Consider the following 22,789-nt stretch of genomic DNA (forward strand, 5'->3'; position numbering starts at 1 on the left):
AAAGGGAGAAGAGTGCTAGTGTTAGCTAACGTAGCAAGGTAACTGTAGCTTTTCACTTTCTTAGACCATGTCTCAGTCTGGTTGGCCTACATTTGCAGTATATGCCACTGAACTGGTGCTGAACTCATTGTCAGCAACGTGTAGCTTTTTTTTGTGCTGCTGATGACTGACCTGAATTCAGCAGACAGGGTTTAACTACAAAGTGTAGACCAGGGTAATAATATTTGACACCATTTCAGAAATGATAGTTGAATCTTACCTGCTTTGAGAGCCTTCTCTATCTAGTTTAAGGCAGATGGGTCTCAGAAAGCGGGTCTCAGAAAGTGTTGCTCTTTTTTTTCTTCATCTTTTGTAACAGAGTTTAGGGATTTTAGATATGTACAGACTAGAATAAATCCTGTTATTTTTAAACTTTAGCTAACATTTTAAAACCCTAAGATAGAGAAGACAATATGTATTTTAAGGAGACATGGTTAGCCATGTTAGTCTGAAGTCAAGTGGAAGGCTGGATAGATTTGCACATTATAGACTAACCAAAGTAGCTATATATATAGCACAAGATTTTGTTGGCTAAATCTTGCTTCATCAGATTCTGTAAAAAGACTTTAACTCATATTATCTGTTTGGGGGGGGACTTGTGACTCACCTCAGCCCAATTACATGTTAAAATATCACTCACCCTGTCTACACTAACACAATTTTAAAAGATATATATCTGTATCCCAGTTAGAATATGCCAATCCATTTGTGCTTGGGTTAATGACTTCCTTAATGTTCTGAAGTACAACATCCCACTGGAGGCTTCTACTAAAATACAGTGAGTGTGTCCATATATGCATTAATGCGCCTTTTCTAAAGCACATTAAATTTAGTGCCTCCAATGTGAGGTACTAAATTAATGCACATTAGGCTGTGCTAATGCACAGTAGCACATTTGCAAGCTTTTTAGTGACACAGAGTAATGTCACTTTTAATGTGACAGTTTAATGTATAGTAAAATAGTCTACTGCACATTAAAGTGCACATGTAGACCCACCCAGTATTTCTATTTACTTCCAACTGGAGCTGCATTCTGGGAATTCACAGGATTTGTTGCCCCTTCTTGGATCTTTTAGCACATCAAAGGCAATTTATTATGCTAACAAGAGTGAGGAAAATTACTTTGTATTTTAGCTCACTTCAGTTTCTGCATTTCAGCATATTTTTAATAATTCCATTAAGACAATCTAGATGCTTCACTGAGAGCTGAGAAAGGCAGAAGGTCTCTCTGGTCAGTATTGTCCCAGAGTTCCATAAAACATCCTTCATCAAAAGCAGAGAAAGGCTAGAGCCACAAGTGTGTCCCTTGTCACTGATGATTCTTTAGACAGATTTTGTTTTTAAGGATTGCTTCAATGAATTTTTCCTTGATGCTATAAGGATCTATGAGCTTGTGTCATTATCTGAGACTATTATTCTGTATCCACTCAATGCAACAGACAGTATATGTTATCAAATCAAAAGAAATGGCTTCCTCACATCCCTGCTAACCACAAGCCAGTCAGGCAACTCATTACACACACTTCTGATGATTCAAATATTTAAGATGCTTGCAGCTGTCTTTAAATATTAGAGTGAAAGTAGCGTGGTACAATACAGTCAACCAGAAAGTGCTGGGCTCCTCTGATGCAGCTTCCAAGGTCCTAGGATCTTTTAATAACATTTCATTTAACAGCATCAGGAGGTTTTCATTTAAGGGGTGTTTTCTTTGAGTGAGGTCTGCAGAATTGAGATCCTGGTTAATATTTAAAAAAATTCCTCAGGTTTTAAAGTGTGATCTAACCTAATAGTCTAGAAATAGGGTCAACTTTCTATGACTGTAAGAGCCTTTTTAATGCTATGAATAACACTACTGGGACAAAGCTACGAGTTTGTCCATTTCTGGACTGATACTGCTCCACATAAGAAAAATTGCCCCCAGCAAGCACCAAGGTCAGGCAAATGATGAACTGCTTTCTAAATTATAAAAGCTTTAAAATTCCTGTCATGTTGTGGGGGGGTCTCTACCATTTTGGTTCCTTCTTTTCAGGTTATTAATGTAATGCTAATACATTCAGTTGTATTTGGAAATCATATGATGAATTATGTACTCTGATGTCTGCTTCAACGGTCTTTTCTCCCCTTCTTTCCTATGAGCCTCTATCCCCTAACATGACAGCAAGTGGCAAGAGCAATAGCTATCTGTTAGAATCATAAAAGCATAGGGTTGGAAGGGACATTAATAATCTTCTAGTCCAATCCTCTGCACAAATACAGGATGCAGCATTCCCGTATTATCTCAAACAAATGCCTATTCAGCCTCTTCTTGCAAACCTTCAATGAAGGAGTTTTCATAACTTTCCTGGGCAATAGTATGACTAGGGGTGGGCGAGAGGGACATCCACCCTGGGTGCCAAGTTAGGAAGTGTACAAGAATTGCCCCCCACCCCTGTGGAGTCTGCACCCTGGAAGCAAGAGCAGCTCCACAGCTTACCCATGCCGGAAGCTCCAAAACATTCCTTGACTGCTGCTGCTGCTTTAAGAGCAACAGCTGGGGTGGGCAAAGTATTCAGCAACAGCTCAGCCAGGAGCTGTTTCAGAGTTCCTGGCATGGGTAAGACTGATGCTCCAGCCCCCATGCTCTCTCAGGTGCCCCTCAACCTTGGAAGTGTGCACCATCCCAGCCCCTGCTCTCAGAACCACACCCCCTCCCCACTCTCTGTCAGGGTTTGCTCTGGGTGACAGCTCTACCTGTTACACCACTGTCCTCTGCCCTATTGTTCTGGCAGTAAGGTAGTTTCTTCTGATATTACATCGAAACCTGCTTTGCTGCACTTTAAACCCATTGCTTCAGGTTTGGCCCTCTGCAGCAAAGAGGAATAGTTGATCTCCCTTCTCTTTATAGCAGCCTTTTGAGTCATTGAAAACTGCTGTCATGTTCTCCCTTAATCTCCTTTATGCCAAACTACTTCTCTCAACCTTTCCTGGTTCAACTTGCATTCCAACCCTTTGATCAGCTTTGCTGCTGGCCTCTATAACCTCTACAGTTTCTTCACATCTTTCTTAAATTGTAAAGCACAGCTTCTAGAGTGCTGCCTATGCTCCAGGGCTCTGGGCTCTTACATTGTGGACCCCAGAACTGCATACAAAACACTAGCTAAGCAGAGTGGTATTTTCACTCCCCAGATCTTTCTCAGCAACACTGCTGCCTAGCCAGTCATTCAATTGCATGATTATGCATTCATTTTTTCTCCCTTGTGTGTAGCACCTGACATTTGCCTTGGCTGAATTTCATTGTTTGTCTAGCACCCAGTTCTCCAATCTATCCAGACCTTTTGAATTGAGATCCTATCCTCCAAAGTGTTTGCAAGCCCTCCCAGTTTTGTTTGTTTGTCTGTATTTGGCTGGGTTTTACCTTGCATTTCCATGGTGATACCACATATATGAATGGTAAGGAACAGTAAAGCAGGGGGCTGAGAGTCCTAACTGGTGCCCAAATGTAGTGAATATGCTGTAGCAACCAGGCCATTTGGGCCAGGGGACAGTGTAGTGCATGGCTTATACTTGAGACCTGGTTTCCATTCCTGCTCTAGGTCTCTTATCTCACTCTAGTTTCAGAACTGACATAATGAAGCAAACTCAAACAGAGCCATAACTGGCCCGTACAGCATCCTAGATGGTGGTGGTACACAGTACAGGCCCAGCTGCTGGAGGTTTGCTGCTGCAGAGGGGATGTCACCTCCCCTTTTTTGCCACCAATATATGCATTGAGTGGCCATTAAAACATTGATTTTTGGCAGCAGTGTGCCTCTGGCCACTGCTTCTACACCATATACCACCACTGCTGCTCTTCCCTCTCTGTTACCAGAGCTGCTGCAGGGAAGGTACAGGATGTTGTGGTGTGGAGGACTGCAGGAAACAAGAGACCGAGGCTCCTCACTAGGTCCATTCTGGCACCCCTCTGGCCCCCTAGCTTGTGCCCTGCTTGCCTACCTGTTGGTATGCTACTAAACTCAAGGCTGACATTTCAGTGCTTATTACTTAGCTTTGTATATTAGGTATTGGAAACAAAAACATTATTTCTCTGGCATTCGCAGAAAATCTTTGAGCACAGTGAAGGAGTTGTAATCATAGGTTTAAATTTAATAAACATCAGAAAAAGTTAATGGCGCATTCTGGGAACCATACCAATAAATATTACTATGTCAGCATCTGAGTTCAGGAAAGGTTGCAGGTTCTTTCTGCTTAATTGTATACTGTAGTTGCTGGCTGAGAACTTTCTGATGGTGGCCAAGTTATTACAGGGATGGTCCAACTTGATTGACCAGGACTAGTGTGGTAGAGGGGCTTAGGCACCTCCTAAATTTAAATTATTTGACTGTGGTGACTGGAAGTCAAATTTAAATTATTGGACTGGGAGTTGTGAGAAGGAATTTAAATGTATGGAAATAACATCAGGGAAATAACACCATGACAGAAACACAGCAGAATTAACTGCTTTATTAAAATCATCTACCAGTAAGTTATAGGAAAGAGCTGATCAGTAAGGTAAATCAGGAACTTTGCTCTGCAACTATAACTGGCTGGTTCTAACCTTTTCCTAAGTGACCTTATTACAGAGAAATTAGCTTTTGAATTGAAACAGGGTGGTTAGAGGGAATATATGGTCAGAATTGACTGAAGAGTTTAATAAACTGGTAAGTTCCTTTGTGTGTCTTTTGCCAGCAGGGGCCTTGTTGCTGCCTTTTTCTCTGACTCCTAGATATGCTAAGAAAGCCCTGGAGCACGGGCAGCACTCTAGTAGCAGGTTAAAACAGCAGAGGGCAAAAATTCTGTATCCTTTTCTGTCATTCCATCTCTTACTCTCATACAAGTGCAAACCAGGCTGTTGCAATCATCATGGTATTCACTGCAATCACACCATCACAATAAGTACAGTCAGAATAAATCAATATGAATCTAAATCAGTTCCTGCCCAGTGGTGTATCATATAGATTTAATAGCTGTGTAAGGTCTGATGTATGAATGTGCCTTCTGGGCTTGGCTTTATGAACGTGGGATTGAAATAGCCAGCTGTGCTGGGATGAGAGCACCCAGCAAAGGCTGAAACTCAGCTCTGAAGCAGAGCACAGTGTTTGGCTATTTGGTATTTGGTTCTTGGTGGGATATTAAGAGTCCATTAGAGCTGTTTAAATGCCAATAGGCTCTGTGGTCAGAGAAAAAGAAACGGTCTTTCACTCTGAGGAGCTCACAAACTAAAAGGGAAAGGGCGGGGAAACAGAAAGAACATAGAATCAGCATGCTCCAGGTGGGTGATTTGCTATTGCTTAATGGGTTGACTTAAAAAATAGATACAGTTGCTTAATGTTTTGTATAGCATGTTACACAAAAATTATCTCCAGCTGCCCCTCAGAATTGTCATTGGCAGGGTAGGCATAATGGCAGATGTTAGTTGTGAGGAAGGATTTGAATGTGAGTAGCCATGGGAACCAGTTTAGGAAAAACATCCTGTGATGAGGGGTATGGATTAAAATACTGACGTGTTTGTGAGAGAAGGAAGCATGTAGGATGCAGTTTGTTGGACAAACTATTATGATTCAAATTAATATTTCTGTCTTTGCTGAAGCTGTGGCCTTTCCACTGATAATAAATGGGAACTCAGACCACTTGGGGGTTCAGATTTGTTGGGGATGATTTTTATATTTAAGACCCATGCCATAATATGAAGCAGCTAGGACTGCAGTATATCAGGCTGAATTCCTATTGCGTATCTACTTAAGCTAGCATCTCTTAACAAAATGGAAAGCCACTGCCGTCTCACAGTTTATGTTCTACCAGGATCCTATCCTCTTTGCTTCATGCCCTGTCTGACCATCACAATTGTTTTCAGATCCCTACCTCCATCGTCTTATCTTCCATAAATCAGGATTTGCCTTCAACAATTCACAGCTGGCTGGAATGCTTGGCTCTCACTCTGCAGTCCTGTGAATTCAGTGTCTGTCACCTGGCAGTAGCCCAGTTTTGGAATGACAGGCAGGGCAGATTGGAGACCAGGCAATTGCCTCCTAGTCTGAGTGATATTTTAATGAGCACAGAAAGGTGACGGAGAGGGGAGCTTCTCACTGGAATGACTGGCAGGCTTGTTCTCAGGCTCAAAGCCCTAATAGATCATTTTTTGGCCTCACTCCAGCAGAATTGCAGAGCTGGAAAATCTTGTTAGGTCCTAACTTATTCATCCTTCATAGGAGCAAGACAAGTTTTTTCTCTATGGTGTGTCTTCCAGTTTTAAATGGCTCAGTCATGGGCTTCTTCCTCTTCCTTGGATTTAATTCCACTGTCTTTCTTTCCACACTTGGGGAGTTTTACGTATATTAATTTTACACCTTCCTTTTCTCAATTTATTTTCTCCAATGTTCCTTGCTTTTTGCCTCCCTAAACAATCACTCCCCCTCCTACTTCACCACATCCTCATACCCATAGGTGACACATAGGAGGGACACGGGTTGGGGGGCACATGCCTCCCCTGAGATTGGTTGCCGCTGGCTTCTGCAGGCAGTCACCACTTCCCCCCCCGCCCCCTTGTCACCAACGTGGCCACTGGCATCTGTGGGCAATCCCTGATTGCCACTCCCCGAAAAACCTTCAATCTGCCTAACTGAGTGTACCAACTCCCCTGGCTTCCCCCTACTATTCTTTTTGAAAAAGGCAGTGCAGTATCAGGCAGTGACATCTGCATGGGAACCACTGTCTCTCCCTATTCTTCAGCTGCATTTCAGTAACATAATACAAGGCTTGTGCAGGGCTATGTTTCTTCCTTAGTCCTATAAACAAAAGCATTACTAAAGGGAACCCTTTCAGAGTCCCAGGAAGCCCTGAGATTTTTGTGGGCAGCACAGCTCCGTGTAGATCAGGGGCGGGCAATTATTTCAGGCAGAGGGCGGCTTACTGAGTTTCAGCAAGCCATCAAGGGCCGCATGACAGGCAGCCCAGGGCAGATTAATATTAATATTCTAAATTTTTTAGGGGCCCCGTGGGCCAGATAGAATGGCTTGGCGGGCCACATTTTGCCCACCCTGATGTAGATGGTCCAGTAAAGGCAGCCAGAGTCTCACAAAAAAAAGGGGTGGGGAGTGGCTAGGGCTTTGAGTACAAGATAAACAGCTCCAGGTCTCACTAGGGCACCTGTGTAAGGTTATGGGATCTGAACTGAGCCATGGCCCCATGACTCAGTGTTTCTGTCTTCATACACACTGAGCAGAGAAGGAACTCAGGAATTTTTAAAGCCTGACATGAACCAAGACAGTTGAGACACCAGTTATCGCCTGGTATGAGTTGAAAATACATCAGCTGAAATGTGCTGCCTTTTTTACAGATATGATGATGGCCCTGAAAGCTCAGCTCCTGATTGGTGTCCTCTACTATGTAACCTGTTTCCTTGTGTATGGCTTCCCCACTGACCCTGGGACTGAGTTCCGCTCTGCATTCTCTGTGGCTAGAACCAGCAGCATGGAAGGGAGCTCTGAGATGGTCATCACCTTTGACAAGGTCTACGTGAACATCGGTAATGACTTTGACCCCAAGACTGGGATGTTCAGGTGTCGAATACCTGGGGCCTATTACTTCTCCTTCACTGTTGGGAAATACCCCAAGAAAAACTTGTCTGTCATGCTGATGAGAAACAAGAACGAGGTGCAAGTAATCGTGTATGATGAGCATCATCGCAAGGAACGGAAGGTGGCCAGCCAGAGTGCCATGCTGCAATTGGACTATGGTGACACAGTCTGGCTGCGTTTACATGGAGACCCCAAATATGCCCTCTACAGCAATGCAGGCCCCTACACAACTTTCAATGGTTATCTCATTTATCCAGACACCTCTTCCTACTTCCGAAACAGTGTAACCTCTCAGGAGCTGGGAGGAGGTGCAGAGCAACTTCATCGTGCCATTCAGCAACTTCCAGGAGAGCAGAATGAAGCCTCAAAAGTACACCTGCTGTCTGATGAACCAACAAGAGAACAAGACCCCCGCTCTGCATTTTCTGTTGCCCGCACACAAAGCCTTTTGGGGACAGATGAGAAACAGACCCAGCATGAGCCAATCACGTTTGACACAGAGTTTGTGAACATTGGGAAGGATTTCAATTCCTCAAGTGGCATCTTCTTGTGCCGTGTGCCTGGTGCATATTATTTCTCTTTCACCATTGGCAAAATGCCTTTTAAGACCATGTCAGTGAAACTGATGAAGAACCACAATGAAGTTCAGGCTATGATCTATGATGACAACCACTCCAAGAGGCGAGAGATGCAAAGCCAGAGCATCATGCTGCCCCTGCACTATGGAGACACCATCTGGCTATATAGCCACCAGCATGATGGCTATGGTGCCTACAGCAACCATGGCAAATACATCACTTTCACAGGCTTCCTGATCTATCCAGAGGTTCAGCCAAAGCTGCTTCCTGGTGCCAGTTCAGCCCAGGGGCCCAAAATCTAAATACAGGCATTCAAGGAGCATAAACGAAACCAAGATACAATGGACTTGGGTGTGGATCCTTGTTGGATGTCATCCTGTACATGACAATGTTAACCAGCATGTTAATGTGTGTTTCCTTATGCTGCATGCTTGTGCCATGGCTGCAGAGCCATTGCTTCTGTTGTTCATCCATAGAATGATCTTTACAGAGTGTATGTGTGTGTTCAGTGTTACTGTTCGATTTAAGCATGAGGTAGTTTGGAGACAGGGGGAGGGCAGTGAAATGAAGTGTTATGAGTCAGGGAGCCACTGCAGAAATACTATAAAGATATCCCTACTCAGAGGGAAAGGATCTGGTAACATTCATTGTATACTGGGGGTGCAGGGACAAATGTAATGGAAATGAACTTAATAAACATACACAAGAAAAGATACAGGATATAGTGAGACAAGGATCTGTTGTTAGATTTGGGATTTGTCAGCATGTGGCTGCCTAAGGGACTGACTCAGATTGAGAGAGAGGTGCTGTGACTGTGTGATCTGTTTCATGGGTTGGAGTGTCCAGGGCTCGAATTACACTTTGACTTCTGGGGCGATCTGCAAAAAAAAATTGGGCTGCCCATCAAAATGCCCTAATAAAATCAGAGACCCCCAAGTTATAATTTTCAAAACTTACAGGGGGCTCTCTTGTCTTATGGGCGGGGCTCAGCCCCCCCCCCGGAAGCTCCCCTGTAATTCAAATCCTGGGAGTGTCACTGAGCTAGTGGTGGACAGGTTGTACAAGTGGTGGACTGGTTGTACTCAACCTGGCGAGATGTGAGCAGTGGGGTACCCCAGGGCTCGGTCTTCGGGCCCACACTGTTTAACATCTTCATCAGTGACTTGGACGAGGGGTGGAAAGCACACTGTCCAAGTTTGCTGATGACACTAAGAAGTGGGGCAAGGTGGACACACTTGAAGGGAGAGAGAGGCTGCAACTAGATTTAGACAGACTACAAAAGTGGGCAGATGAGAATAGGATGGTGTTCAACATAGATAAATGCAGGATGCTGCACCTTGGGAGAAGGAATCCACAGCATAGATACAGGCTGGGGAGTTCCCCTCTTGAAAGCACAGAGGCGGAACGGGATCTTGGAGTCATTATTGACTCCTAGATGAACATGAGCCACCCCCAGCCCCCCGCCAGCAAGCCCAGCCATACCTTGTCATGCATCCAAAGATGCATCTCAAGTCGGTCCAGAGAGGTGATACGTCCTCTCTATGCGACTTTGGTCAGGCTGCAGTTGGAGTACTGCATCCAGTACTAGGTGCCGCACTTCAAAAGGGATGTGGGCAGCCTGGAGAGGGTTCAGAGGAGGGCCACCCACTTGGGGAGAGGGCAGCAGTACGGGCCCTACGAGGAGAGACTGAGGGACCTGAACCTGTTCAGCCTCAGCAAGAGGAGGCTGATGGGTGGCCTGGTGGCTGCCTACAGACTTATCAGGGGAGATTAACAACAAGTAGGTAGAGCCCTTTTCTCCCCAGCACCACCTGGGGTGACGAGGAACAATGGTAATAAGCTGATGGAAAATAGGTTTAGGTTAGAGATCAGAAGGCAATATCTTACAGTTGGGGTGGCCAAAATCTGGAACCAACTTCCCAGGGAAGTGGTCCTTGCCCCTACTTTGGTCAAATTCAAGAGGAGGTTGGACGATCACCTGTCTGGGATCTTGTGAACCCAGCATTCATTCCTGCCTGTGGCAGGGGGGCAGGGTGATCAGATCAGATGATCTGATCAGGTCCCTCCTGACCCTGCTACTATGAAACTAAGCTGTGTATTTTGCTGTAGATCAGAGAGAGAGAGAGAGAGAGAGAGTGTGTGTGTGTGTGTGTGTGTGTGTGTGTGTGTGTGGAGAGAGAGAGAGAGAGAGAAGTGTTGCCAACTCCAACAAGATTTTATTGCAAGTCTCACAATATGTATAGCTTTTCTTAAGGCCCAAGCCACTATCTAAAAACATATCCCTTATTTAATAAGATAACCCAGTAAGTTTCTAGCCTTTGCAGTTACAGAGAAAAGCTTAAAATATGAGAATTAAGCATACCTTAAAGACATAGAAACAAGAAAGCCATTAAGTCTTCCCCCCCCCACCATCAATATAGATTTCATAGATTTTCAGGGTCAGAAGGGACCTCAGCAGATCATCGAGTCCAACCCCCTACCCTGAGCAGAGTGCTGGGGTCAGATGACCCTAGCCAGGTTTTTGTCCAGTCTCTTCTTAAAGACCCCCAAGGTAGGGGAGAGCACCACCTCCCTTGGAAGCCCATTCCAGATTCTGATAAACCTTGCCTTAAAGAAGTTCTTTCTAATATCTAGTCTAAATCTGCTGTCTGTCAGTTTGTGGCTGTTGTTTCTAGTTACTCCAAGGGGTGCCCTGGTAAACAGAGTATCTCCTGTTCCTTGCTGTCCCTCCCCTCCCCCACTGCCACAAATTTGTAGATGGCCACCAAATCCCCTCAGCCTTCTCTTATGGAGGCTGAAGAGATCTAGGTCCCTCAACCTCTCTTCATAGGACCTATCCTGCAGGCCCCTAATCATATGAGTGACCCTCCTCTGGACCCTCTCATGGTTATCCACATCTCTCTTGAAGTGCAGCACCCAAAACTGGATGCAGTACTCCAGCTGCGGCCTTACCAGTGCTGCATAGAGGGAAAGTATCACCTCCCTAGACCTGTTCATGATGCACCTATTAATGCACGATAGAGTGCAGTTAGCTCTATTGATCATTTTGTCATATTCCCGACTCATGTTCATCTTTGAATTAACTATGACTCTGAGATCCCTTTCTGCTGCTGTGCTGCTTAGGAAGTCCTCCCCCAATCTGTATGTGTTGGTGATTCCTTTTCCCTAGGTCCAGTACTCTGCACTTATCCTCGTTAAACTGCATGCTATTTTGTTCTGCCTACTTTTCCAGCTTGTCCAGATCCACCTGAATCTACTCCCTGACCTCCAGTTTATCTGCTTTGCCCCATACTTTAGTGTGCTCTGCAAATTTGGACAGTGTGTTCACTACACCCTTGTCCAAATCGCTGATAAAGATGTTGAACAGCATTGGCCGAAGGACCAAGCCCTGGGGGGCTCCACTGCCCACATCCTTCCAGGTCAGTACTGGCCCGTCCACCAACACTCTGAGTGCATCCCACTAGCCAATTTGCCACCCACCTGACTGTGTAATCATCTAAGTCACAGTCACTCAGGGTTTTTTTTAATGAGAATGGGATGTGACACCGTATCAAAGGCTTTTTTAAAATCCAAGTATATGACGTCCACCTCGACTCCTGCGTCTAAGCAGTTTGTGACCTGGTTGTAAAAAGAAACAAGGTTTGTCAGGCAGGATCTACCTGCTATGAATCCATGCTGGTTGCCCTTCAGCATTACTTTTCCTGCTGGACTCACACAAATGTATTCCTTAATAATTTTTCAAAGGTTTTCCCAAAAATAGAGGAGAGACTAACTGATCTATAGTTACTTGGATTCTCCTTCTTCCCCTTTTTGAAAATAGGGGCCACACTGGCTCTTTTCCAGTCCCCTGGGACCTACCCTGAGCACCATGAGTGCTCAAACGGTTGTCAGTGGTTCTGCTATGACACCGGCCAGTTCCTTCAGCACCCCTTCCAAGTGCCCCTTCACTAGGTTGACACTAACCGTTGGTGCTCTGGTGTCCCCCCTTTGCCTGTCTGTAGTCCAGTTTGGTGATATGTCTTTATCCTCATTCAGGAATACTGATGCAAAAACTCATTGAAGAACTCAGCTTTGTCCCTCCTATCTGTGACTAATTGCCCTAGCCTGTCCTGTAGAGGTCCTATGTTACCCTGTGCCCTCTTTTTGCTCCCTACATACCTGAAAAAGGACTTTTTGTTGCCATCCTGAGTTCCATTGCTGCTTTGGCTTTTCTTACTAGCTCCTTGCAAGTGTGAGGCAGATAGGTATATTCCTCCTTGGTGGCTACCCCCTGCTTCCACAGTCTGTATGCCTCTTTTTTCATCCTTAGGCTATCCTGGATTTCCCTGCTCAGCTAAGAGGGTTTCCTGGCCCTCTTGTCACCCTTTATGTGCAATGGGATTGTCTCCTTTTATGCCTGAAGGATCATTCCTTTGAGGAATGACCACCCTTCCTGGACTCCCATCTCATCAAGTCTCTTGTCCTTCAGCGCCTCACTTACTAACCTCCTGAACTCATTGAAATTAGTCTTTTTGAAGTCCAGCACTTCTGCCCTACTTGTTATCTTTCCTACCTTTTGATGGATAGTGAATTCCAGCAACTGGTGGTCACTATCTCCTAGATTACCCTGTATCCACAGATCTCCCACCAGGTCGTCCCCCGTAGCAAACACTAAATCCAGTAAGGCATTTCCCCTAGTGGGAGCATATATTTCCTGCGTTAGGTGAAGGTCCTGTATGCAGATTAGGAACCTACATGAATGGTCGGATCTAGCTGACTGCACCTCCCAGCAGATGTCAAGGTAGTTAAAGTCACCCATGACAACCATATCCCTTGAGTGTACTGCCTCTGAGAGCTGCCTTGAGATATATGATTATTTTTTAAAAATCTGCTAGTCTTTTTGGGACCAGAGTCATGATTTTTGAACAATATTCTCTAGATGTCTGGCTGTTTGATAGTGATAATGATTGCATTAAACTGTCTTGCCAAGATAGGCACCTTAAACATAATGATATGCTTAGAGTACATAACACAATCATGTGTTTCCTTATTGTTTCATCTAACCCTAATTTAGAGGGACCCCGCATACTTCTAAAGTGCAAAGTGATTTCCGAGTCCATGTTCCAATCCTCTGTGCTTTCCTATCACAAGGTATCCCAGTGAACCCTGGTGGCAATAAGATCACTAAGGGCTGTGGACAATGATAGCATAGTAATCAAAGTTGGATGGTTGGAACCCAACTCAATTAGAACAGTGGAAGCTGGGGGGACTTCTTAGAGCTATGGGATAAATGTATCAGGCTGTCTCATTCAAATCTGGTTTAACTCCCAAATTAAATAATGGTTTAGGTCTTAATCTAAACTTGGGTGGAACTTGATAATGGCACTTCGGCTTATTTCAACCTTTGTTCAATTTTAGCTAACTACCCTGAAAGCCCTAACCCTACGTAGTATATCTATCCTATGAAAAATCTCATGCCCTCCAAGGATACTTTATTCTCAAGACACTTCACCCACTCATAAAACCTCATCCTAATCTTTTTTTTCATTTCTAGTTCTCTTCCTCAAACGATATATATTTGGATGACCCATGTGCAAACTCTATACCTACAATTGAGTGACTACAGCTCTGCAGAAAAGGATCTGGGGGTTACAGTGGACACTAAGCTGAGTATGAGCCAACAGTGTGCCCTTGTTGTGAAGAAGGCTAACGGCATACTAGGCTGCATTAGTAGGAATGTTACCAGCATATCAAGGGAAGCAATTATTCCCCTCTATTCAGTACTGGTGAGGCCACATCTGGAGTACTGTGTTCAGTTTGGGCCCCCCACTACAGAAAGGATGTGCACATATTGGAGAGGCCAACAGAGGGGAATGAAAATGGTTCAGGGCTGGGGCACACGACCTATGACGAGAGGCTGAGGGAACTGGGTTTATTTAGTCTGGAAAAGAGAAGACTGAGAGGGGATTTAATAACAGTCCTCAACTACCCAAAGGGTGGTTACAAAGATAATGTAGCTAGACTGTTCTCAGTGGTGAGAGATAACAGAACAAGGAGCAACAGTCTCAAGTTGCAGCAAGGAATGTTTAGATTAAATATTAGGAAAAACTTTCTCATGAGGAGGGTAGTAAAGCACTGGAAAAGGTTACCTAAAGAGGTTGTGGATCTCCATCCTTACAGATTTTTAAGACCAGGCTAGACAAAGCTTTGGCTGGGATGATCTAGATGGGGATGGTCCTGGTTTGGGCAGGGGGTTTGACTAGACCTCCTGAGGTCCCTTCCATTCCTAATTTTCTATGATTCTATGACTCTATGACTGTTCAGGTAAATGGTATAGGCTGTGGATAGAGACCATACCAAAATGATTATTGTTTGGGATAGCATTTATATTTTATTCCATCTATCTGGGAATTGGAATGTATGTACAAACCTAGTCACAATTTCTGCATTCTTTGCAAGATTTATACTTTAAAAATGTGCAAACCCCACACTCTCTGATACCCTTGACCTCTAAAATCATTCTCTGTGGCTCAAAGACTACATCTTGCCTCTGGGCTTCCCATACATGTCTCACAGCTTCTCATCTCTCTCTCTCAGGATAGTGGGATTGAGAAAAATAAACTAGGTCAAAAGTTAGTAGTTCCTGTTTTGAATGTCACAATTTTCTGCATGTGTTATTGAATGTAGCTCCATCTTTAATCTTGTAAAGTTGAAAATATAGTGAGCCCTAAGGAATTTATTTCCCTCACTCTAATGAGGAGTTGGAGAGGTTCCTGGTTGGTGTAGCTAGCAGGAAGCCCATCAGAAACTAGGAAATCAATGTCAATTAAAATAATTTCGGCTAATTGAGATTAGGTTATTAGTTCCATGTTGCAGTGAGCATGACAGGAAGCTTAACTGTATCCTTAATTATAAGAATTATGATGGAACATATATTATATTTATTTGATCTGTAAAGTGCCATGGATGTAAAAGGCACTGCATAAACGAAGTAAAATCTGCTGAAGAAAAAAATTGTTTCTTGTTCTCAGGAGTTTAAGATGTGATGCCTGTAGGTATCATCCTAAACAAATGCAAAATATAGAATGATTTATATATGTATTATACCAGAGACATCATGAAATAAGTATATATTCAGGAGTTTTTGAAGAAGGAGTTGGATGTTCATCTGTCATCCCATGACAGGCATTTTATATGGGATGATAGATAATATTGGATCAAAAATTATTTGACTCATCACCGGAGTTTAGCCCCAGTGAAACACAGCAGCTGTATGAACAACATAGCTAAGGCACACAGTGGGCTATTGCAGGAAGGGAAAATATTGTAGCCAATTGAAACTACAGGAAAAATTCAGAGGCAGAATGGAATTATCCAACATGGAATTCAGCCAGCACACCTGAACTAACACCCTGGAAAAGGTGCCAGGGCATCTCTCATGACTATCAGTGATCAAGGCATATAACATTGGAAAGATATCACCACCTGCAGTAGTAGTATCTAATACCAAAGCTCAGATGGCTAAATTCACCTCAGAGGAGTGTTCTTTATGGAATTCCTAGGGAGAGATCCATCACCTTATTTCATATTTAAAGATGGAAAAATAGCTGATTGATAAGCTGCTAGGAATTTTTCAGTATGATACAGAAAGCAAAACAGGAAGAATGGTAGGTAGCACTTTGACACACTGTTCTGGATGATATTGGATGACAGGCAGCACTCCAAATAATCCAAACACAAAACTTGACTTTCCTTTGTATCATTTTCCTTACTCAAGGTTTCTCTTGGTCATGGCAAGGTGAGAATGATAGGACTTTTTCAGTGAGGTTAAATAGAAGGGTTTATCTTTCCAGGGCCAGGAAGCCAGGAGAGCAGAATCTGCAGGGCAAAACCCCTTGCAGAGATCACGGAAGATTTCATCAATCAGCTGAGAAAAGAAAGTGATCCAAAGATTCTTGTCTAGGCCCTGAATGGAGCGAATCTGATAGGCACAATAAACGCTTGTGAAGAGGAGCTGGTCAAACTCTGCTAAAGTCAGAGGGGCCTCAGCCAGTGAAAAATGTCTCAGTTGCTGTTCAATCCTTGCTGGTGTCTTGGGAACTTGATGCTGGAAAATCTGGATCAGTCGCTTTGCTGGGCGCAGAGAAGCCAGCTCCTCATCCTGGAGCCAGATTGTCTCATTGGCTTCAATCTCCAGCCCTGCCCAGAGCAACTAGAAGAGAATGGCATCATGAAAACAGGAAGTCCAGGACAAACAACAGGCCCTTAGCAGAAGGTCTGCTACAAGGATTATGAGGTGACCCCTGATACTAGCAATGCTAGGCTTGCACAGAGTGGGTGGGACTCAGAGCTTCCCGAGCAATGGAATTTGCAAACATAATTGTTAAAAGTAAAGCCAGGTACATTGGAACAAACCAGTGGTTTTTTGGTTCTCACTCCTGCCTGTCTGCCTCCTCCTGCATTTTCCCTGTCCCCCCATGACTCCTACCAACTTCCTCCCACTCAGACCCTCCTCCCATAATTCTCCTCCCTGCCAAGGTGCTCAACCCCACCCCCATTCCCTTTTAGCCCAGTGCATTCTCATCATGGCTCCTACACAATCCTGCATCCCTCCCCAACTCCCCCTGCTCATCAACGCAGCCTCTCTACTGTCAGTAACCAAGGGCAGTTTAACTTAAACCTCATGCAGAGGAGTGGAAGCCAAGGTCATGGGCTAGGAGTGGTAACGCTACTACTACTAGGATTGGGAGCAGCTTGAAAACAACCCTTAAAATCCTGGGGGCACCACAATACCTGGTGAGTCCATGGCCCCTCTGGCCTCCTTGGTTAGTGTCTCTTCTTCTGTCTCCCACTGGGCCTCTTCTGCCCTCCCTCCCCAAGTTGCCCCCAGAAGCTCCTGTCTCCATTCCTTTCGTGCATCCCTCTTCCCTGTGCCCCAAAGCATCCCTCTCATATCCCATGCACTTCTGCACGGCTCAGATTTATTCCGCTTACCCCATAAACAGAGTGAAAGTATCTTTCATTGAAGCAAAAGTCAACCACTTAATGAGGTGGGAGAAGTGGAAGACTTGTCCCCAACAGGCAGGTTATCCAACTCTGAAGGTTTTTGCATCTTCCTCAGAGATGGGATCTTCCTTAGGCTAGTTTATCCTCATGGGTCTGATTGAGTATGGCAATGACTGTGCTGAGACAGCACTAGGGCATTTTGCCAAGATTCCTCAGTATGAAAGCATTGAGAACGAGATAAATATCTGGGATTTTTTTTTTTGGTTGGCAGGTTTCCTCCACCCCCCATGTGCACACAGACAGTTGCACTCTCTTATTCTTTCCCACCGGTCCCTGAATACGCAAACGACCTCTAGCATGATGTGTGCATCCTCCAGCTTGTTATGAAACTTGTTCACGTCAGCTTGGTCCTTACTGTGAAGTTGTTCACCTGGAAAATATTAAACAGCCACAGAGTTTGAGAGCGCAACATTTTGGCCCACCTTCCATCTTCTCTCTTATGTCTATCTTTGATATTTCTGAGGTGTTTATACCCCAGCACCAAATACAGGAACAGAGATTCTAACCACTGGATTTTGGAGAGCAGAACAGGATTTATCCAAGAGTTAAAACAGGCTCAAGGAAGTGAACGAAGAGTTTCAGAATGGTGATCCTGTGATTTCCAGAGGGTCTGATTCTGTAGCTGGGCTCTCTGGGAGAAAAAGCATCTGCTTCGATATACCTGTGGAGAAACCCTTCATGTGGAGAATTATAGCAGTCCCATTTTGACTGGGTAGGATCCTAAACCCACCAATTTTGCAGTGGCTTTTCTATTGCCCCCTAGTGTCAGACATTGATATTGTTCAATTAAGTCATTCACTATTGGAGCACCAGATAATTCCTGAGTGGATGTCACTGCTGGAAGTGGCTAAGGATGCCCGTGTGAGAGTTTCTAGCTACTGAAAAATAGCATCAAGCCAGGATTCTTAAATGTGTTCTTTCTCTTTTGACCTGTGTGCTAATACATCCAAGCTGCTTTTTTTCAAACTAACTCCTTCAGGCCACAAAGGAATAAGTAGAAGCAGGTTGCAATGGGCGGGCCAGTGCTGGAGAACAACCAGCATGAAACACAGACTCTCTGTGTGGAAGGAGGCAATGCTGACAGTAGGGAAGAGATGGGTAGGGAATGGGAGACTCCCTTGTCTTTTTATGGGATGAAGAAACATGTCCTGGTCTATTTGTCGGGGAACTAGGAGGCAAAAGTTATGCTGTGTAAACTAGGAGTAGGTATTCAGCATATCTGTCTTTGGTACCTCAGAAGTTAAAATTATTGGGTGAAGTAATAGACAGAAACGTAATTGAATTCATTGTTTGTGTAGTTGCTGCTACCAAAAACAGCTTCCAACTTTCCATTCTGGAGTAAAGCTCCCCAAGAGACTGCTGAGAGCCGTTTGAAGAAATAAGTGCTCTCCCCTCATTTCTCAACACAGCTGCAGGCTCCCTGATCAAAGCCAGATGTGGTTTTGGAATGTGAGCTGGGATTCTAGCTGCTGTTTTCCTTCTCCTCCATGCACCGTCTACTGGGACTTATAGCTCAGGTACACATACGCATCCTCTGAAAGCTGCTTGCTGGCCGTCCCCCTGCCAGCTCCCACCCCATACCCACCTGATTCTCCTGTCACCTTCTGCCTGTAGTTAAGATCAAAGTTATCAGTATTAGGAGGTATGCAGGAGCAAGAGTTCAGTGAACCCACTGAATAACCACCAAACTGCTCTAATGTTTTGAAAACCTGTTGCAGCATTAGTGTAGCAGGTAGAAAAAAACGTTAAGTCAAGCACAATAAAATGTAATGAGAAATGTAGGAAAATAATCTGCTCGATGTCCTTCTGGAATAGCAGCTTTTTCACAAGGGATCTGCAAGGAGCTTTCCCATTCAGCAACCTTATTATCACAGCACCTGGAAATTCCCTAGACAGTACTGAAAAAACCATGATCTTCAACAGCAACCCAAGACCTTTCCTGTACCACCAAGTCACAGCAGGTCAGTTGGTCGCATGCAAGCAGGCAATTGGGTCTCTCACATCGGGGTCAGTCAGGTATTTCATCAGAGATAATTCAATAGGTGACCAGCTGTAAAGTGTTAACTAATACTGTAAGGGGAGCAAAGGCATTGGGGTGGAGACAAATAAGCAGCATTTGTCATGAATAAGGCATCCTTAAGCCAGTTGGAAACAAACTCTGCCATCAGATGTCCCTCACTTTAAACACAGTTTACTCTAGAGCAAAGTTAATTTTCTGTCAACTGGAGACAAGTGTTTTTGTCAGTACAACAAACCCCCTCCTGGCTTCTGTGGAGAATCAGGTGAAACCCAGCATCAATTAAACTGCTCAACATTTGCAGATGCACTTCCTACCTGTCAGCCTCTGGGATCCAGCAGGCATGTAGAAGACCAAAGCTGTCCACAGCCAGACTTTGAGCTGCACCTGAATCATGAGGGCCATGCAGGTCAGGGTCCCCACCTCTTCAGTAGTTAAATGACTTGGGGGAAGTAAAAGCTGTTTGCTGTGGCGTTTCCACTTGCTTTCTCTGATCCCAGCAGTCTCTGCTGGAACAGATTCCCTTTCTCTCTAATTCCAGTCCTGGGATGGGCTGACTGTTGATTTGCTGTTCCCAAAGAGTATTTTTCGTCACATTCTAAACATTGAAAGTCTGTTGCTAGATTTTTGGCAGAATTTTTAAGCCTTTTTTCCCCCAAATTCTGATTTTACCACCAAAATAACTTTATAGGGAGTTCCTAATTGCACAGGATTTTCACAGTTAACTTATGTAACAAACGTAAATTTAATTTAATGCTCCTGAAAAGTGGGTGGAAGCTCCACCCCCCTGCCCTTTCTACCCCCCTCCTCCGAGCATTTCTCTTCAGCTCCTTGGCTTCCTTTGAAACTTTCCTTTTTAATGTTCTCAAATTTCCAAACTCAGTAAAAAAGAAAAATTCGGAAATGTCACAGAAAGATGGGGCTGGCAGCAGGCTCCATAGGATGATGAGAACAGCCAAGATATACAGGTGGAAAAAGGAAATATCACTCATTCAGTTCTAGAAAACCTCCTGGAGGGAGACCTCAGTATAATGGCCTGATAAATGATGAAGACCCAAGCCAATCAATTTTTGGCAGCTCACTGCCCTGGTGTGTGTTCTCTACATTACAATGAGCAAACCGGTATACAGTTGTACATATTAACCCTATCCAACTCCGTCCCCTGCTCTAACCTTATCTCTCCACCTCCATGCACCTGTTAGTTCAGACTCCCCACCTAAACTGTTTAAGACAGGAACTCTCTTTGTTCTACATTTCTACAATGAAGTGGAATGAAATCTTGGACTACAACCAAGCCTCCAAAGCACTGTGGTAATTCAAATATAAATTATTAATAATAATACAGTCCCTTCCAGGCTGAGTCCTGAGAATAGAAACTCTCCGGCAGGTTTGAAAAACAAGAGTTAGAACTGAAGAACACTCCTTCCCCAACAAGTACGGAGAATGCCACTCTACTGTAGGTGCTGTCACCGGGACTCAGGTACAGCATTGTAACCTGGCTCGCCAATGGTGTTGCAAGTGGTTGTACTTGGCTCTCTGCATATAGTGCAGGGCTATATGGAGCTGCAAGTCCCTAAGACTGACACCGGGAAGGAATATGGTCCCATTAATTTCAGAGGTGGACACCATATAATAGAAGAATTGGTGATCCACAAACAATCCAGTGACTTAGCAATCAGAAGGCACAGAATCTCTCTTGAGGAATCTATTCCTGCCTACATTTTGGCTATAAAAGAAGACTGTTTTTCTACAACAGACCTGGCTTTAAAGTCAGGCTCCCTTTCCTTTTTTGCTTCAGCTCCAGTATCTTTTTGTTACAGCCTTTCATTTAGAACAGGAAAGCTCTGTGGCCATGCTTTTGGACACATGAACAACATTGTAAGAGAGTGGTAGTCTCATGGACAATTCCCCTTCTCTTAAAAGACACCAAAATTGCCGGCATGGCCAATTACTGTTAAGAAAATATTTAGCAGTGGAGACAAAAAAATCAGCACCATGTGATGATGTAAGCACTATTAAATGTTCCACACACAACTGGTTGAGATCCATCAGGGGAAAAGGAAGCATATTTTAGTCACAGTGGGTGTGTCTACATGTGAATTTACATAGGCCTAAACTTAATGTGCCTTAGCCTAAGGCTCATTCAAATGATTTAGGCATGCGTTACATGTGCATGCCTTAAGACGCCTTGATGCAGCTCATTAGGTGAATGTGTGGACAGCCCCCACACACAGCAGCACCGGGGCCATGCTGGGAAAGTGGCCAAGGGCAGTGTGAACAATGAGCACATTCCTGGCCAGGGAGTGGACGAAGGTGCAAGGTGCACCCAAGAGCCACAAGTTCTGTCAGCAGCATGTGTGGAGCTGAGGCCACTGGACTGCAGTCAGAGGTGGCTTGGCTCCAAGTTAACAGATGGCATGCTCAAGGCCCCAGGCCGTGTCTAGCAACTTGAAACAGCTGCACCCAGTGCTGGACCTGGCCGTGGGGTATGGAGCCGCCCACTGGCACCCCAAAGCCTGCAGCGGCATAGCTGGGCGGTGCAGCCTAATGTCAGCCAAGATAGTGGGAGCCCCCAGTCCCCCCAGACATGATTGGCCTGGCCTTGACCAACGCTGGGAAGGCAGGAACACGGGAAGGAGGTCAGAGCCAGGGCCAGCAGTGGGGATGGAGCCAAGGTTATGGTGCCCTGAGCTGCTGCCAAGCGTCACCAAGAAGTGGCGGGTGCTGTTCTCCAAGGTGCAGACACTAGAGCTGGGGTGGCAGCTCCGGCAGCACCGATACTTGTTGATATGCCAACTGATTTAATAAATTTCACAGACATTAGGGCTGGAAGGGACCTCACAAGATCATTGGGTCCAGCCCCCTGCCCAAAGGGCAGGAAGTCAGTTAGGGTCAAAGGATCCCAGCAAGATAGGCATCCAAATGTTTCTTAAAAGAGTCCAGAGTAGGTGCTTACACCACCTCTGGAGGGAGTCTATTCCAGGCCTTGGGGGTTTGAACAGTAAAGAAGTTTTTCCTTATGTCCAGCCTAAAATGGTCTTGGAGGAGTTTGTGACCATTGAACCTTGTCATTGCTTGGGGTGCTCTAGTGAACAGGTGTTCCTCCAGATCCTGATGCACACCACTTAAGTACTTACAGGCTGCCATCAAGTCACCCCTGAACCTTCGCTTCTCCGGGCTGGAGTCCCATATCTCTCAGCCTCTCCTCACAGAGCCTGTTCTCTTGCCCTCTGATCATGCGTATGGCTCTCCTCTGGACTCTCTCAAGCTTCTCCACATCCTTTTAAAATTGTGGAGCCCAGAATTGGGTGCAGTACTCCAGCTGCGGCCTCACCAAGGCCAAGTACAATGGGAGGATGACATCCTGGGACTTGCTCAAGAAGCATCGATGGATGCAAGCCAAAGTTTTGTTCGCTTTAGTGACTGCAGTATCACACTGGAGGCTCATGTTCATTTTGTGGTCAATCATGACCCCCAAGTCTCTTTCGGCCATGGTGCAAGCAAGTGTAGCACTGCTG

General features: G+C 44.8%; 2 protein-coding genes across 2 annotated transcripts; one reads left to right on the plus strand and one right to left on the minus strand.

Annotated features, from left to right (window-relative positions):
* Nucleotides 1-7,392: 7,392 nt before the first annotated feature.
* C1QTNF4 (C1q and TNF related 4) lies at nt 7,393-8,920 on the plus strand. Its single transcript, XM_006034657.2, has one exon. It carries the CDS (start codon nt 7,393-7,395, stop codon nt 8,509-8,511), a length of 1,119 nt encoding a protein of 372 aa, XP_006034719.2. The 3' UTR covers nt 8,512-8,920.
* Nucleotides 8,921-14,300: 5,380 nt separating this feature from the next.
* FAM180B (family with sequence similarity 180 member B) lies at nt 14,301-22,160 on the minus strand. The gene is made up of 3 exons (XM_006034640.3): nt 19,589-22,160; nt 17,545-17,624; nt 14,301-16,400 (listed from the first exon to the last, which is right to left on the minus strand). Exons 1-3 carry the CDS (start codon nt 19,674-19,676, stop codon nt 15,957-15,959), a joined length of 612 nt encoding a protein of 203 aa, XP_006034702.1. The 5' UTR covers nt 19,677-22,160; the 3' UTR covers nt 14,301-15,956.
* Nucleotides 22,161-22,789: the final 629 nt, after the last annotated feature.

This window comes from Alligator sinensis, unplaced genomic scaffold, assembly GCF_000455745.1.
Source record: "Alligator sinensis unplaced genomic scaffold, ASM45574v1 scaffold686_1, whole genome shotgun sequence".
In the NCBI taxonomy this organism is placed as follows: Eukaryota; Metazoa; Chordata; order Crocodylia; family Alligatoridae; genus Alligator; species Alligator sinensis.

Coding starts and splice junctions, on each gene's coding strand:
- FAM180B (XM_006034640.3), bottom strand. CDS start 19,676: ATGGCCCTCATGATTCAGGTGCAGCTCAAAGTCTGGCTGTGGACAGCT. Junction 17,625..19,588: donor TGGATCCCAGAGGCTGACAG/GTAGGAAGTGCA, acceptor AATATTTTCCAG/GTGAACAACTTCACAGTAAG. Junction 16,401..17,544: donor ATGCACACATCATGCTAGAG/GTCGTTTGCGTA, acceptor ATTCTCTTCTAG/TTGCTCTGGGCAGGGCTGGA.
- C1QTNF4 (XM_006034657.2), top strand. CDS start 7,393: ATGATGATGGCCCTGAAAGCTCAGCTCCTGATTGGTGTCCTCTACTAT.